Source organism: Hetaerina americana, unplaced genomic scaffold (genome assembly GCF_022747635.1).
Source record: "Hetaerina americana unplaced genomic scaffold, ioHetAmer1.1.p SCAF_2, whole genome shotgun sequence".
Lineage (NCBI taxonomy): Eukaryota > Metazoa > Arthropoda > Insecta > Odonata > Calopterygidae > Hetaerina > Hetaerina americana.
Window position 1 is genome coordinate 110,026,758 of NW_027286763.1, and position 16,658 is coordinate 110,043,415.

At 37.6% G+C, this 16,658-nt stretch overlaps 2 protein-coding genes across 3 annotated transcripts; one reads left to right on the top strand and one right to left on the bottom strand.

Moving 5' to 3' along the window:
- Positions 1 to 3,085: 3,085 nt before the first annotated feature.
- Positions 3,086 to 7,873, bottom strand: LOC139688389 (serine/threonine-protein phosphatase 2A regulatory subunit B'' subunit gamma-like). The gene is made up of 9 exons (XM_071585939.1): positions 7,613 to 7,873; positions 7,348 to 7,452; positions 7,154 to 7,269; positions 6,848 to 7,016; positions 6,579 to 6,761; positions 6,003 to 6,136; positions 5,279 to 5,492; positions 5,075 to 5,202; positions 3,086 to 3,309 (listed from the first exon to the last, which is right to left on the bottom strand). The coding sequence occupies exons 1-9, from the start codon at positions 7,775 to 7,777 to the stop codon at positions 3,198 to 3,200; spliced, it is 1,326 nt and encodes a 441-aa protein (XP_071442040.1). The 5' UTR covers positions 7,778 to 7,873; the 3' UTR covers positions 3,086 to 3,197.
- Positions 7,874 to 7,891: 18 nt separating this feature from the next.
- On the top strand, positions 7,892 to 16,654 carry LOC139688391 (histone chaperone asf1-like). 2 transcript variants are annotated; one of them, XM_071585942.1, is made up of 4 exons: positions 7,892 to 8,389; positions 9,242 to 9,405; positions 13,794 to 14,094; positions 15,444 to 15,551. In XM_071585942.1, exons 1-3 carry the CDS (start codon positions 8,225 to 8,227, stop codon positions 14,080 to 14,082), a joined length of 618 nt encoding a protein of 205 aa, XP_071442043.1. In that variant the 5' UTR covers positions 7,892 to 8,224; the 3' UTR covers positions 14,083 to 14,094; positions 15,444 to 15,551. The 2 variants fall into 2 exon arrangements, with proteins under 2 accessions (XP_071442043.1, XP_071442042.1); XM_071585941.1 differs by lacking the exons at positions 7,892 to 8,389; positions 9,242 to 9,405 and having other exon boundaries at positions 13,988 to 14,094; positions 15,444 to 16,654.
- The last annotated feature ends 4 nt before the right edge of the window (positions 16,655 to 16,658 follow it).

Sequence of the window (16,658 nt, forward strand, 5' to 3'; positions counted from 1 at the left end):
CATTCTGTATTTGCTCTTTACGTTGCGTTCTTACTTGGGTTTGTCCGACCAGCTTGGGATTTCCACTTCCCTCTCGGTTTCCCCATTTCCCTTGTCCCTGCATGACGGTGGCCCTCCCCTTTGCCCACCTTTGTGGACATATAATGGTGTTCATTGTAAACATAAGCTTTCCTCGAAATGAAATGATGTTCTGTATCCTTTTTAAGCACGTACGGCCGGGAGAGGGAAACAAAGGAATCCCCAAAGGTTCCCAATGCCTCCAAAGGTCCTCCTTGGCACCCACCCCCTCCATAAAACTCCTCAGGCTAGAACGAAGGGAAAGATTCCTAATCTCGTCGTTTAAGGCCGACGAAATATGCTTTCCCAGGAAAAACCGGTGTCGTCTGTTTGCGCATTTCCTTTCATGATGCCGACTGCCAACCCCACTTGTACTTCAACGCCATAGATAGGAGCAAGAAAGCAACGCTGTCGCACTTATATTTTTAACTGGAGAAGTCATGAAGCTGTAGTGCAAAAAAATTGATGCTATGTTGTCTTATGAATACCTTTATGTGACGCATACACTTGATTACTGAGAAAAACTGAGAAAATATTGTAACTTTTTTATTCATGTGTGACAATTACTTGACGTGTTTTTCTTGATAATCAGGTAGACGCCGCCAAGCCACGGGAATTGTCTTCCTTTAAATAAGAAAGAAACGGATCTTTTCCGGATTCCATCATTTGTACTTCAAGCGCCGCTCTGATATCTATGAGAACAGGGGAGACTTGCATTATTACAAACTCACGGAGCATATGAGTTTCCTTACGGCAAAGTGAATGATTACGGCATCAAATGATATTGTTAGATTAAACCACTGCAATAAAATAACAGAGATATATGCACCGTCGCACTCAGACTCAAGCAGTCGTTTTTCGTATACATGGTCACAATAACCCTGCAAGTGTGTGTGGATGGGGTTTCTAGTTCACAGGGCATTCCACTTATACTGTTATGACAATGGCAACAAATGGTGTCCAACGCAAAACTGTTCATTGCCGATAAAGTGTCCTCATTAGTCACCACGGTAAGTTCTTACCAAAATACAATCAAAGCTTGAGTGTTGTTGGGTGGCTTTCGTGCTGCATCCTGGGGTGCAGTTTTTTGTTGGTTTGCGGTATACTATAGTATATTTATATTAAATAGGACCGCAACAAACAATATAGAGACGTAAAAAGATCACTCACACGTTATTTCCTGATCATTTCGACGGAATTCTGCTCTGTCTTCATCAGAAGATATAGAAGTAATGACTGCTGGAATAGGAGAGGAAACCCAGTCTATGTCATCGAGGAAGATGCAAAACTCACCCTTTTTTCACTGCTCTTCCCCATTCCGTCCCACCATATATCTCTCGCACCCTTACCTTACATGCACATCCAAGAATTTTGTTTATCTTCCGACCTGTAAAATTTGCCCAGCCTTTTACATAGGCCAATGTTCCAAGCCCCTGAACATTTGAATTAACAACCACCGGGCCTCGTGCAATCCCTCCTCCCTGTCCACGGGTCTCCCTATCACTAAACATGCTTTCCATTATAACACCCCCTTCAACCAGTGCTACAATGTTTCTTTCCTAGCATCCCTTGCCCCTTCCGATAACCCTATAGAATTAAAAACTCTTGAAGCTGCATTCATTCAGCTTTGTATTTCCTGAGGCATGGCAAAGTATTTAACAATATTCATTTGAAATGAGAAATTTCAGCTTCCGTAACATATAAAGAGCTCTACTCAGTCAATTACAGATCTGCCTGATGTGGGCCTCCCATTTAAGTTTTGTTAAAATATAAATTCATAATATTTTACTCCAACAGCCAGGACATAGTCGTGGGCCAAGTTCAGTTAACTGTTCAAAACTACTCTGAGACAAATTCGTGTCATTTACTCATTGCGTGGGCAGAAAACTTTTTCTGAGAAGAGATTAAGGCCACCCTTAACCTTCCTGTGAGGGCTGGTCCTGCCCCATTGAGCAGCTTGGCAAATTCACGTCCTCATGTAGTGGGAGCAATGCCTCTCCTGGTCCCAGCTGCAGTTTCCCGGAACATTCTGGTACCCAGAGTAAATAAAACTCTGATGATCATATTTAGACTTTAAATTGGACCCTTTTCCTCGCAGTTAAACACTAACAACTAGGATATCATGCGATAATAAGTATGCTGGCTGGACAAAAAAACCACTAATTAATCCAGAAGTTGGATTGACAGACAATGGTAGGGGTCACTGCATACTAAAACCTCTATGGTACATGAAACCCAAGCATTAGGGTAGAGGGGGGGAAGTTCCCTTGCCTTAATTTTCTACTGCTTCTCATGATTATCTGATAGGATGAGATGAAATTTATGATGATATGATATGATATATAGAGTTTTATATGATAGGATATAGAAGTTTTTTCGTGTACTTGGATGTTGAAATTTTTATGTAAACAATACTCTCACCAGCTGTGAAAGAAACAAACTGATTCAAGCAATTTGGTTTGTATGGCAATGTATAAATAAAAGTGAGAAGAAAAACTAAAATCTTTCTCCGGAACAGAAGTCGTACACATCGTACATGAAAGTTTAACCTCTGCTGGAACCCAACAAAGGATCAGGGAGAGGTTTCCCAGGGGCTGAGTCAAAAGGAGCTCAATAGTAACCACAGTTCCCTATGAGCTCCCTCCTCTCACCTGGGGTCTTCAAAAACCTGTATGCTCTCGAAAAACTACCTATAAATAACATGAGGCTGAAACTAACAGAAAATTATGCTGAATAAATTGTGTATCACTCGCATTCCCCATTCCTGTATTTCTCTGACATTGTACACTATATTTCCAAACAAATTGGATAAGTGAATGATGTCATAAAAAAGCCTCTAGGCCTTCATGAGAATGAAAAAAGAATGCGCATACATGGGAGGCTTTTGAAAATTGCCGCAAAAACTTTTTCCATGCCCTACAAAGTTTTCAAACTGACTAAATATGTATACTACTGATACCACACACAGGTAGATATCAAGTTGGTCAAAAAATTATTGATTGCGATTTATGATTTCATAAAACCAATGTTTAATTTACAAAGTGACCTTAGAAAATATCAATGTAAGATTACAAATATATGTTACAAATTTTTTAGTAAAAACTTGCACTCTGATACAAAAAAAAAACTTAATATCTCTTTCAAACTTCCGCTGCATCACTGCTTGAATCTGGAGATAATGCTTCTCTATTTTCATGGCTCCAAAACCCATTTAAATCAATAAGGAGACTCACTATTGTATCCCCTTGTCCACTGAAAGAGAGAAAAAATTTTTCTGATAAATCACATCTACTACCTTGATCAAAAAGTTCCCGGAATAACCACCGTGTGGCGCTCCCATCGTTCCGATTTGAGTTCTGTTTTTTTTTGTTAAATTGGTACATCTGTTGTTGATATTCCCTTTAAATCTTAGTGTCATAACTTGACATTTGCAAAAGTTACGGTCGGTTTTCGGTATGTCCATCAGTGCTTCCTGCGATTTTTCCATTACTTCCTCTCGGCTGCTAAAACGCGTTCCCCGTAATGGTTTTTTAACTCGATTGAACAGAAAGAAGTCACAGGGAGCCAAATCAGGTGAATTCGGTGGCTGTTGGATGATATTTGTTGCATTTTTCGTCAAAAAATTACGAATAATGATAGCACTGTGCGACGGTGCGTTATCATGGTGCAAAATCCACGAGTTTTCTGCCCACATTTCTGGTCTCTTTCGGCGAATTGCTTCACGCAAACGTCTCATAACGCCCAAATAATACTCTTTGTTTACTGTCTGGCCTTCTGGCAAAAATTCATGATGCACTACACCGTTGTAATCCATGAAAACCGTCAGCATTGCCTTCTTTTTTGACTGAAAACGACGTGGTTTTTTTGGTCTCGGCTCATTTGGTGAACGCCATTCACTTGCCTGATGTCTGGATTGCGTGTCGTACTCATAAACCCACGTCTCGTCTCCAGTAATGATCCTTTTGATGAATGTGGGATCGGATTCAGCCTCGCAAATCATGTCTTTTGCGACGTCAACACGGTCTCTTTTTTGCATGAAATTGAGGTCTTTTTGCTGCTACACGACGGAAACCCAAATCATTAACCACAATGTCTTGGGCGGATCCATAGGCAATGTTCAAGTCCTCCGCTATTTCTCTGATGGTTAATTTGCGGTTATTGACCAACATTTCTTTTACTTTATCAATTTTTTCACCGACTTTCGATGTCGATGGTCTGCCACTGCGTTCATCATCTTCGATTGACTCACGACCACTTCTGAACCGCTCGTGCCACTGGTAAACGACCGTTTTTTAGAGAATCGTTGCCGAAACACTTTTCCAACATTTCCAACGTCCGTGCGCCACTAAATCCGTTTTTTACGCAAAATTTAATACAAGTTCGTTGTTGCAAATTTAAATCCATTTCTGAAATTGTAAAAAATCGCCAACACACACAGAGATAGATGTACTCTTGGCTACGTAACTTTTGCAAATGTCAAGTTATGACACTAAGATTTAAAGGGAATATCAACAACAGATGTACCAATTTAACAAAAAAACAGAACTCAAATCGGAACGATGGGAGCGCCACACGGTGGTTATTCCGGGAACTTTTTGATCAAGGTAGTATTCAAGCATCAGCTGCTTGGTATGATAGGGTATAAGGAGAGATTGTCTTTGCTTGCATACTGTAAGAGCATCAATTGGATTAGAATGAGTTTCATGCTATCAAAAATGTCTTTGCGAGGTTCAAAGGTGGTTTTGTTAGGATTTTAACTTTTAATGCAGGAGCATATTTCTCTTCAAAAATCAATAGATAGGAGTGAACAAATGTCCAAACCATGTAACCACATTAAAATGTAACTGCAGGTAATAGATTGGAAAAACTCATTGCAATACAATCAACTAATCACGGTAAATGATAAACCTGCATAATCAAATTACATGTAATTTGAATTTAGATAATCGGATTACATTCCTGTCAACACTGATTGCATGAACATTGCATGGAAGCACAACCAGGGTACAACACCTACCAATTTAACAGATCTTGAAGGGTTATCTTGGTGGGATCAGCTGGTTTAACCATGTCAAAGATCTCATCCTTAATGTTTTCAAAGGACACCTCCTCTTGGCCATGAAGTGCCATTTGCTCTTGTATTCCCTGAAAACTATCCTTCATCAGCATACAAAATCTTACAGCTCCAGTAAAAAAGAAAAATCACTACCAGATATCTTACCCGGAAAAAATAATTCAGGCAAAATGTATCCAAGTAACCTTTTCCATTTATGTCTAGGATTCGAAACAAATAATGAAGGGCCTGAGGTTCCTGTCGATTTTCCAAGGCCAGGACAAAATCCAGATAAGTTTTATAGTCCATTTCCCCTCCATAGGTGTTGCATTCTTGAAATACTCTCTCCAAAAATACTTGGGTGAGCATTCCAGTTCCATAGCTAACATTGAGTAAAAATAAGAGAAATACCTACGGTTAATATGGCTGCAATAACTAGAAAAAGACCTATTGGGTATCCAGGGTGACAGAGCTATTCTTTAATTGAAATTCACAACCGGTTTTATAATTTTAAATTTTTCCCTGACAAAGATGCAGATGTTGGGATTGTCCCCCTTTGCATGATAACCCCACCAGTAGATCAGGGCTCAGACTAAGTAAAAAACCGAAACTATTCAAAGAGATTGTGCTCTCTCTACTACATGTATCAAAGCAGAGAAATAATAGATTAAGATTCCAGTTAATTAAAATTGTGAATTTATCAGTAAGTTAAAGGCAACTGGAACAGATTTTGATTATCTCTAAGAGACATTATTTTTTGAAAGTATATAAGCTGCAAATAAACTGCTTAAATAATTCCATTTACAATTCGAACAATACTCAGGGTATTTTATTGGACAAAATTAATGTTCACAATAAAGACCGATTTTCTTTCATTGTGCCACATACTTACTCAGCCAGTTCTTTTCTGTTTAGCATTCCATTGTGGTCTCTGTCTAGATTAAGATATTGTCCATAAACTCTTAATGCTGATGGAGCAGAAAACCAATTTGCTTGGAGATTCTTCGGCATTACATCACTTCGAAGCTAAAACATAACAATTTAACTATCTTAATCATCTCAATAACAATTGAAACATCTTACTTATTTAGCCAGCGAGTGGTATGGGCAGCATGTGAAATAGACAGGGTTAATATCTTCATGCGAATTAATGTAAGGCGAATGACTGTTTACCTTTAAACTTAACAAATATGACATTGGGCATTTACTCAACATGTCAAAATTATTATTTAAATGCATACATTTTTTCAACAAAGCAAAGAACTGATAAAACATTTCTCAAAAGTTTCATATTTTACGAGTTAATTTGTGCACACCGCTTGAGAGATAACAGTTCAATTTATGCCAACCGTTGGTCATCATTCAACAAAATGACTAAATGAATGCACCATTTCAATTTTTAAATGGTGATTGGGTACAGTTACATAACCAAAACATTAGCACACACCTTAATTTATTTAAATCATACCTCACTTATTTCATCGAGAAACCCAGAGGCTAGTATATCTTGAATGCGCACACGTCCTTTACAAAGAGGGTCTAGGAAAAAGAAAAATTTTCGGACAGCTGTACATTGATAAAATGAATGGAATGATTTCTCCAGTGCCATTACTGGCGATAGGCCCATGTCTAGGATGTAGCTCCCTAAATCCTGTAAAAGACTGCGTGGTATTAGTTTCACTGGCAAATCCATAAGCAAAATAACTTAACTGCAAAACAACAAGGAATAGAACTCACGTGTTCTCGGAGATATCCCTGTCCTGTAAGATCATACAAAGAAAGTCCAATACGAGACTGATTAAGCCAAACCTTTCGCATCACATACTGGAACAAGTCGGCAATAGAAACTCGGCCATAAAGATCACGTTTAAGAAGCTTTCCAAATACTTTAGGAGACAGGTAAATCCTTTAATTAAAGGGAAATCCTTGTTAGAAAGTTCATATTCATTGATTTCTGGTGTGCAAATATACAGTAATAACTGGCCATTTGAACAACATTGGATACGGCAAGCTAAGACGTAATAGGTGTTTACTTGAACTCACTTAACATTTGGGCAAGTCATTGATAGAACTTTCAAGTAATCCTCATAATTAATCGTCTTTTCTTCTCCAGCTATAATGGGTGGACTTTGGTGCGTGTTGAGCAAACGCCAAAGTGCCTGTAATGATTGTCTCAGTCACAAAAAATATATGAAAGGGACATAGAAAGAAAAAAACAAACATAACTAGGTACCAACTTTTAAGTCATCATTTTCAATCAGCTGACGATTTCTTCGACTTAAAAAGAGAGTTCGGGATTCCTCCAACAGCTTTCGCAACAAAGTATCTTCTTCCTTCGGTATCTGGAAATTAAGTAAGGCAACAAACATGCAACTAAACCGAGAAGTGACACTTAGTAAATTTAAGCCCTTATTAGCTAATAACAGCAATTCTAATGTTTAAATAAAAGTTATCACTCTACGCCACTTCAACATCCATTACGTTATAATTGGTGATACATACTTTGTGATAAAACTTGGGGATTGCTTTATACAAACTGCCAGAATGCTGTTTTCCTTTCCATTCATTGTAATATTTATCAAATAGTTCACTTTCCTTATATTCATGATGTGTGTTAACCTGGCTCTTGTTGGACGCACACTTACGTAGAAGTGACTTAAGTTCCATAAACTTTGTAAATTAACCTGAATTCGCGACACAATTCATTCAAATAATTAGTGAATTACATCTTTCAATTGTTAATTATTTACACAATTGACATCTGTTATCCGCGTGATTTCCACTATTTAAGGGAAAATACGAAATTGGGTTTAAAAATTGGTGTTTTTTGTTTCATAAATGTAGACCAGGATTTTAGTTTATTAATCTGTGCTTTTCTATTTTCTAAAAAAGTGCCCATTCCCTGTCGCTTTAGCGGTACGCTGAATTACCCACCGCGTAGAAGTTGTTCACCGACATTTTAGCCAAATATTTTGGAAGTATGTTACTGTTGTCAACATAATTGGAAGAGGAAGTATTTTATCGAATGATTCGAAAACTCATCACTGTTTATTTCGATTTGGATCTTGGATTTAATATGACATTTCTAGATTCAAGTTCAGTTTAGTCCTGGGCATGGCTAAAGTGCACGTATGCAATGTTGTCGTCCTTGATAACCCTTCACCTTTTCTAAACCCCTTCCAATTCGAAATAACGTTCGATTGTATAGAAGACTTACAAGAGGACCTCGAGTGGCGTATAATTTATGTCGGATCTGCCGAATGTGAAGAGTTAGATCAGGTGAAACGAATGTTCTAGCAAGGAATCTTAACAGCTTTATTTACTATATGTTAGAACTTCTTCATCGTGTAAATCAATTCCAACGAATATGTATAGTTCTCCAGTTTGACATGCTTGTCTATGTTATCCTTTTCTTATGGCGGCCCTCTTGCCAGTCTAATTTGGTTGTCTAAAACCAAAATGACTAATAACTGTTCAAGAACTTCCCATTAACTGCGGAAAAACCTGTTAAGACATGAGATGGATGTAAAAACACAGTAAACGAATTATTCCTTTGTAAAAATATATTAAGCTACAAGTAACGAAACGTTAGTAGCTCATTTATATATACTATCCAGCATCAAAAGCAAACAAATATGTCCTTCTTAGACGGTTAAAATATAATTTAGTACCTCAATTTTCCACATTTTGATGACTGGTTCTTTGACTCAAATGGAAATTATGAGCTATAAGTGTCGAAGGAATGTTCCTCAACTTGAAATAGCATGCATGATGATTGGTTATTAAAATCATTTATGGTATCCTATCTTACCTTTACTGATAAAATAATACACATTCCTATCATTAAATTAATCCTGAAAAATTGTTTCAATACGTGTTATTCATATTTTTCATGTTAAGTTCAAATTGCATGCATGATTGGTTATTAAAACCTTATTTTATTCTTTCTTATCTCCTCTGAGAAAACAAGAATTTTATTTTTAGGTTCATATATTTAATTGTATCCTGAAAAATTGTAGAAATACGTATGAACCATATTGTTATGTAATTTTCCAAGGGATTGCTAAAAAAAATAATGCAAGAGCAAAGTATGAATCTCTTTGCTTATTTTTATCCTTTCTCTTACAACAGGTGCTGGAAACTGTTTATGTAGGTCCTGTCTCTGAAGGTCGACATATGTTTGTGTTCCAAGCGGAGCCACCTGATCCTCTCAAAATACCAGTGGCTGATGTTGTAGGTGTTACTGTTGTTCTACTCACATGCTCGTATCGTGGACAAGAATTCATGCGTGTTGGGTAGGTGGTGAAACATGGGTTTCAAAAACTTCACAGTTCACTCTTAACCATTGAATTTAATTAATCAGGGTTTTAGAATCTTCCCTGAAAAAAATAACGTAACAATTCAGCTGCAAGTGCTATTAGTAATAAAGAAAAAAATGCGTACTCAATGAAGCGCAACCTTGAGTAACAAATTTACTAAATATAATGCATGAATTATGATACTGCTTGATGTGTTAAACCAACCTTCAGATTGCATAGTAAGTATAAACTTCTGCTATGTATGTTTTTGAAACCACATTGCTAAATATATTTTGAGTCATCACTAGCATGTTGATCTCTCTTGGCTTTCTGGTTAAGTATAATTTTCAGTAATCTTTGAAAACACCGAGTTAAAAATTTCAATCGCACAAATGATACCTTTTTGTACCAACATAAAGTATGATAGTGTGGGTCATTTGGTTATTATCAATGTTACTTCTCTTGCAATGTAACTGGCAGTTACAACCAGTTCTTTGTAGGTCTAGGTATCAATTCTGATCTTAACTTTCAAATCATGCTAGCTATTATCACAGAAGTAATGTAATTTATAGATCATCCAAGGAAGACCAGCAACCCCTCAAGGCTTCCCATTTCAGTATACTTTGGTTCTTGGCATGTGTGTAGAAGTTTGATTTCAGCCTGGGCAGTTCCATTCTGAAGAAGTTGTGTGGGTGAAAGTGACTGTGCTGACCACCTTACTCTTAGTCCCTTACCTTCTCTCCTAGCATTCTCCCTTGCACTGGATGCTTCCAAGTGTCACAAACTTTCAACTGAGCTGTCAGAAGTGCTGCTTCAAAGATTTTAACCTTATGTTGTGTGACTAAGGTTCCCCTGGGTACCCCCCCCCCATCTATGACACAACCACTTCAGTACAAAATTATATTTTTTGTACTCTGCATACTATCAACCACACTTCCACCAGAATTCACATTCTCTTTAATCTCTCACTCCTCCAATCACCTTTCACCAGCAGTAGTACCTACTGTAGTTAGTTTGTACTCTTGTCAATTTTTATTTATTTCCATCTCCACACAAACCATTTGTAATGAACGATTCTTTCTGTACTTGCATACCTTTTAAGCCATTTGCTTTTGGGATAGGTATTATAGAAAACGGCCTGAATCTAGATTAAACTGATTTGCTAATTTCTTTGTCCTTGGAAACTTCATTTCCCACAGACATTCATGCGTACTCTTCTGTTCCCAAGATTTGTAATTACTCCTCATGTCAAGTGATTCTTCTGCCTCATTCTACATCCAAATTTCTCAGTCCAACTCTTCCCCACAGAGTATTTACTCTTCTCTTGTAATCTGTTTGGTGATTTGACTCTAATTCGTTCTCTCAACATGACCCAACCATCATGCAAATACAAAGCAATTCTTTCATAATCCTCTCATTCCTTGCCTTATCTACTTGCTCTCTTTACAGTAATCACTCCTCAAGCAACCCATTTTCACTATGTTTAGTCGACATTTATGCCAGTTCTGGCATATCCTAGCATTGCTTCAAATCAATAATTTGGCAAGGTATACACTTTTATACAGTTCCATTTTTGCTGCCTCGGAAAAATATGATATTTTTATGTACTCTGCATTCTATCGGCAACACTTCTTCCAGAATTCACTTGCTCTTTAATCTCTCATTCCTCTTATCATGTTTCAACAGCATTCTGCCAAAGCACTCAAGATCATCAATTTGCTCAGATATTTCTATATTAACCCACAATATCCAATCATTCTTCCTATCTCCAATATCAAACAACACTACTAACAGTTTAGACACATCCGCTCTCACTGCTGCTCTTCGAAGCTTCCCAAGATCCTTCGTAGATCCTTCAGGCTCTCTCCTCGATATATTGTGTCATCAGTGTACAGAAGAATGGGTACATTTACATCTTCAATCGTAGTACCTACCTGATCCTTGCATCTGTGAGACACAGGTTCATTAAAATATTAAACGGCATTGGTGACATCACGTTCTCATTTGACACCGGAATTTATTTCAAGCCAGTCTCTCAAAGACATGTGCCTCTAACGTTAGATTTACTTTATCATGCTGCAATTGCACTAAACATATTCATTCATTCATATGATTCATTCCACTTTTCTCTCAAAACCTTCCACAACTTTCCTCTATTTACCCTGTCATATGCTTTCTCCAAATAAACAAAAAGCACAATAAACTTTCCTCTGTATACCATCATATTTCATATATACTTCCTAAAGGGCAAACAAATGACCTTATCCTAAATCCCTTCGGGCTTAAAGCCACACACTTTTCCAGGTACACAGTGAAAAGTCCAAATGACATAAGTCTACATTCACTTTTAATCCTAGTTCTATCTGATTAGAGTTGATAATTTTCCAGAATTGAGTCTTCTTTTTTAAATATTAGAATGCATCATACTACATTTGTTGTCATTACTGGTGGAGTGAAAGACATATCGACTAGGCACTGAATTTTCTTATGCCACAATTCATCATCACTTTTTGTGTTTGTTTTACTTCCCTTGAATATTCATTATGTACCCCCATGTCATTGAGAAGAGTAATCAGGCAACACAGATTCTGACTCTAACGTTCTCTTTTTTTTTATTTCAAAGTAGTGTTAAAACTATTCAGTTCTCTCTCTGCCTATGGACCTAGAGTAGCCCTTCCCACTAGGTGGGAATTTGAAGTTAGGAGAAACACTAAGATGTTGAGCACAATGCTGATAACTTCTCATTTTTGATGGATGCGTGGAATGAAGTCAGTCATGTTGCATTTTTGGTCAATAGACTTGATAAATGAAAAAGAAACACTTTGTTCCAATCCACCACTTTATGCGTCAAAACTAGTCGTACCTGTAATAAAGTGGTGGATTGGAACAAAGTGTTTCTTTTTCATTTATTAAAATGAACTTCCACAAAGTTGAGGCTGAAACTATTGAACTAATAGACTTGATATTACATAATCATTGATGGCATTTCAAAAAGGCGACTTAGTCCAGGTAGATGCATTTTTTCTGTTGGGCAATAGCCTTAGTGCAAGGGATCATTTATTCATTACATGCCACATTTTCCAGTTCATATTTTGATTCCTGAATGCGTACAAGAGAGGTACACCAAACTAACAACACAACTTCAACCCATGCACTTACAGAAAACTCACCTTCGGCTGTAACAGAAGGCTTGATCAATGCGTTGAAGTAATGTGGACATCTTTTTCTTTGATGTTACTATGTATGGCTGGCTAGTTTAAACCCAGTTATTTCTATTAGAGTTGCATGTTACCCTTTTTTAGTTAGATAATGTGTCAACATCTTGAAAATGTAAAGTTACCAGTAGAGTTAATGTTATCTATAATACTTTTGAGCATTTCCCAAGTTTTCCTATGTCTTTTCAGAAAAACTTCAACATGTAAACGCAGTTTACCAAAATCAGTTTTTAATAATGGATTTCGTAGTTATGAATTTGTGGAAGCAAGTAGTGAGTAGGAAATGCTTCTTTTTTTTGACGATTCATTGATGTTTTCATAATTTTTTCTCCAGTCAAGCAACTATTGTGTTGGAAAGCATGAAGTACTCCATGATTCAGTGGACTTTGAGTGACAAATTCCCACAAAATCCTGCAAAACAGAATTTCTAACCAAACAAAAACTGATCATACCGCTAAATGTATAAGAAATGGTATAATAATAGATTAATGATCTTCTTTCATATTCTCTATTTAACTGTGAAGCAATATGGTAAATTTTAATAAAAAACATTATTGTATAGTTGAGCATAGTGAGTGATGGAATGAATATGTCCAGACAAGATTAGAGCCAAAACTCATGTGATTTATGAATAAGACTGTTATTCATATTATTCCCCTCAAACAGCACAATGAATATCGCAGTAGTTGGACGAGTATTCTTTTTTTCCCCGATGCTTAACTGTTTTTTTATAATTATTTCATATGGTTTTGCATTTTGGTTGAATAAGGTACACTTTGTTATTCCACAATGAAATTTAATAACCTACGACCATGGCTTAGACGATTAACGTCATCATCATGTGAAGAATGCATTTTGGTGCAACATCTTATAAACTAAAGAGAGTGGAGGGAGGAAGTATATGGGTAAGGTGCCCCCCCCATCCCCGGAAACCACCAACTTTATGGTCTTGCATGTTATAAGTATGTTGATTTATTCTTACTTCAAAAGGGCATCCATCACTCTTTACTGCAAGGTTGTTGCTGTTTAGAGAAAGGTTATTACAAATGTATGATTGTCTCGGATAATGGGAGAGAGCATAATAGATATACATTTTCAATTTCATTTTATCTTTTCGACTTCGAACTTTTGGGTGCATTTTGTGAATTGTCTTTATTTTGTGATTCTCAGGTATTACGTCAATAATGACTACGAGGAACCTGAACTCCGAGAAAACCCTCCGGCTTGCCCACTCTTTGATAAATTACATCGCAACCTTCTAGCAACCAATCCTCGAGTGACTAATTTCAAAATCGATTGGGATGATACAGAGGGTCAGGAGAGCTCACTCACTGCTGATACGGATGTTCCAGCAACCATTCAGAGGATATGGAATGAGCCCAGCAACCATTTGAAGTCTAATCAGAACTCCAAATCTCCCTCTGAAAGCTTGCTCAGGCTTAGTGAGCCAGAATCCTAGTTATGCTCATGGGTAAGTTTAAAAAACTTGGCCACGTGCATTAATGTTGCACAACATGCATATCCTATTCCAACCCCTTCCTCACTTGCCTAACATTCTCCCCTCTATCACAGTCTTCAACATCCCTTTTCCAATTAAAATGCTTTGAATCCATCTTTCCTGCTCTCTTTTGATTTCTCCCAGCATTCCTTTTTCTCCCACGTCATAATTAGCTCCTCCTTATTTGTTTTTCTCTTAGTTCACTTCACCTTTTCCATCCTGCTCCGCACCCACATTTCAAATTGAATATATGCCTATCATCCTACTTCAATGACCATGTTTCAACTCTGTGCAAAACCCAAGCTCCATATTAAAGATTTGTCATACCATTTCTTACATCCTTATGCAACATCCACGTCATCAATTCCCTCCTCCTCGTGAAAGCCCCTTTCACTAATGCAATTCTTCTCCATTGGTCCCTACTACTTTGACCATTTTGGTCCAAAACACTTCCAAGATTGATAAACTGTTCCACCTGCACTATGTTATGAACTCTTATTTTAATATTTAACTTAGCTGTTCTTTCTCTCAAAAAACACATAACCTTTCTCTTGCTTGCATTCACTCTCATTCCTTACCTATCACACTGACTTTCCAACGTCCTTTTGCAATGTATGCAAACCTTTGGCTGACTCGTAAACTAAATCTTCTGCAAATCAAAATTACATTATGAATTCCCCACTGACTTTCGTTCCTAATCCCAGCATTTCCCATGCCTCTTAAACCATTTCTTCCTAGTAATCGTTGAGCAGTAAGGGTGATAATGGGCACCCATTTCATACTCCTCTTCCTAACAAAGCCCACCTGGATTTTCCATCCGACTGTCACACCTGAGCAATCTGAGACATGTGCAGGCTGTGGCTGAGTCTCCTTTCCCTCCAATCTACTCCTATTTCCCACGATACGTTCATTAAAGCCACCCAATTCACTCTATCAAATGCTCTCTCAAAATCTACCAAGCTGGCAAATACGTACGTCCTGGTTGTATTCTGTAATCCTCTCTATTAGTGACCCCATTCCTGCAAATGGCATCACATCTGCCTCTTCCCTACCTGAACCCAGTCTGACCATTTGTCCTGCTTTCTATCCTCTTATTGATGATCCTGAGAACCACTTAAGCTCCACGCAAAATCAAACTTATTGTTCTGTAGACATCATATATTTGCCTTTGCCTTTTTTGAAATACTAACTAACAATGATCTAAAGAAATCTGCTGACTAAATTTCTCCCCTGTTTTCTTAAACCTTTTAAGTAGTTCCACAGGAATGTTGTCTATCCCATATACTTAAAGTAAAAAAAACCCAATAAATGTTGTTTTTCAGGGCATAGTTTGGAGATTCCTGACATGGATGCAAATAGAGGTGACTCGGGTGCACCGAGGAGACCAGAAGAGCCGTCCCAGGCAGATTGCTGTGGGAGTGGATGCAGCTACTGTGTGTTTGATGTGTATCAGAGAGAACTAGCCAAGTGGGAGAAAGAATGCGAAAGACTTATGAAGGGTGGAAAGCCCTCCAAAGTAAACGAGACACTTTCCCCACTGGAATTTAAAACTTTCCCATTAATTAGAATCACCCCTACTGCAGAACAAATGAACGTATACAGGTTTTCTGTTGTGGAGGGATCGAGGCTTGATATTTTGCCTGGACAGCATTTGATGATGAAGGGTTTTATCTACACGAAATGGGATGAAGAGGAAGTCAATGAGTCTAATGAGGGAGATCAATCTGTGATAGCGACAGTAAAAAGTACTGATGAAACATTCCTAAAAAGAAAATACCTTTCCCGTGCGTACACAATTTTGAACAATCAACCTGGCTACTTTGAGACCCTAATCAAGACTTATAGTGATGGTAAAATGTCTCATTACGTGAGGACCCTGAAGGTTGGGGATTTTGTGCCGTGGAGAGGTCCATTTGGTGACTATTGCCACAATCCCTCCTATTCCCCAAGTTGTGCTAATGGTGCCGAAACAATTTTAGCTATATGTGCAGGCACAGGAATAGCCCCTGTGTATGCCATTTCTAAGTCTATAGTGAGTGATGAAGATGATGAAACAAGACTCAGGCTGCTGTGGGCCAATCATTCTTGGAATCATTTGCCCCTCGTCCCAGAAATTAAGGAACTGACATCTTACTGGAATTTTTCTTGCAGGCTATTTCTTACCAATGGTGGTGACGTGCCTCCTGGCTCAAATACCTTCTTTGAAATAGATGAATGCAAAATAAATCTAGAAGTTCTCGGGGAAGAGGTCTCAATCCTTGCCACTAATGTTAAAGTTTTGCTGTGTGGATCATTGTCTTTTGAGGAGGATATGTTAGCATTTTTGAATAAATTAGGACTGCAGAACTCTATTTGTCATAGGTTTCAGTAATTCTGTAGTGCCAAGAATCAATCGCTGATTCAACTCTATTTTAACCAAAAATATTGATGTTGGCTGGATTTTTGAGAACCTCATCTGTGAAAAAAGACTTACTAAATGTACAATATTTAAGCGAAAAGATTATTTTTTTAATTCATTATAAATAAGGTGTGAAAAA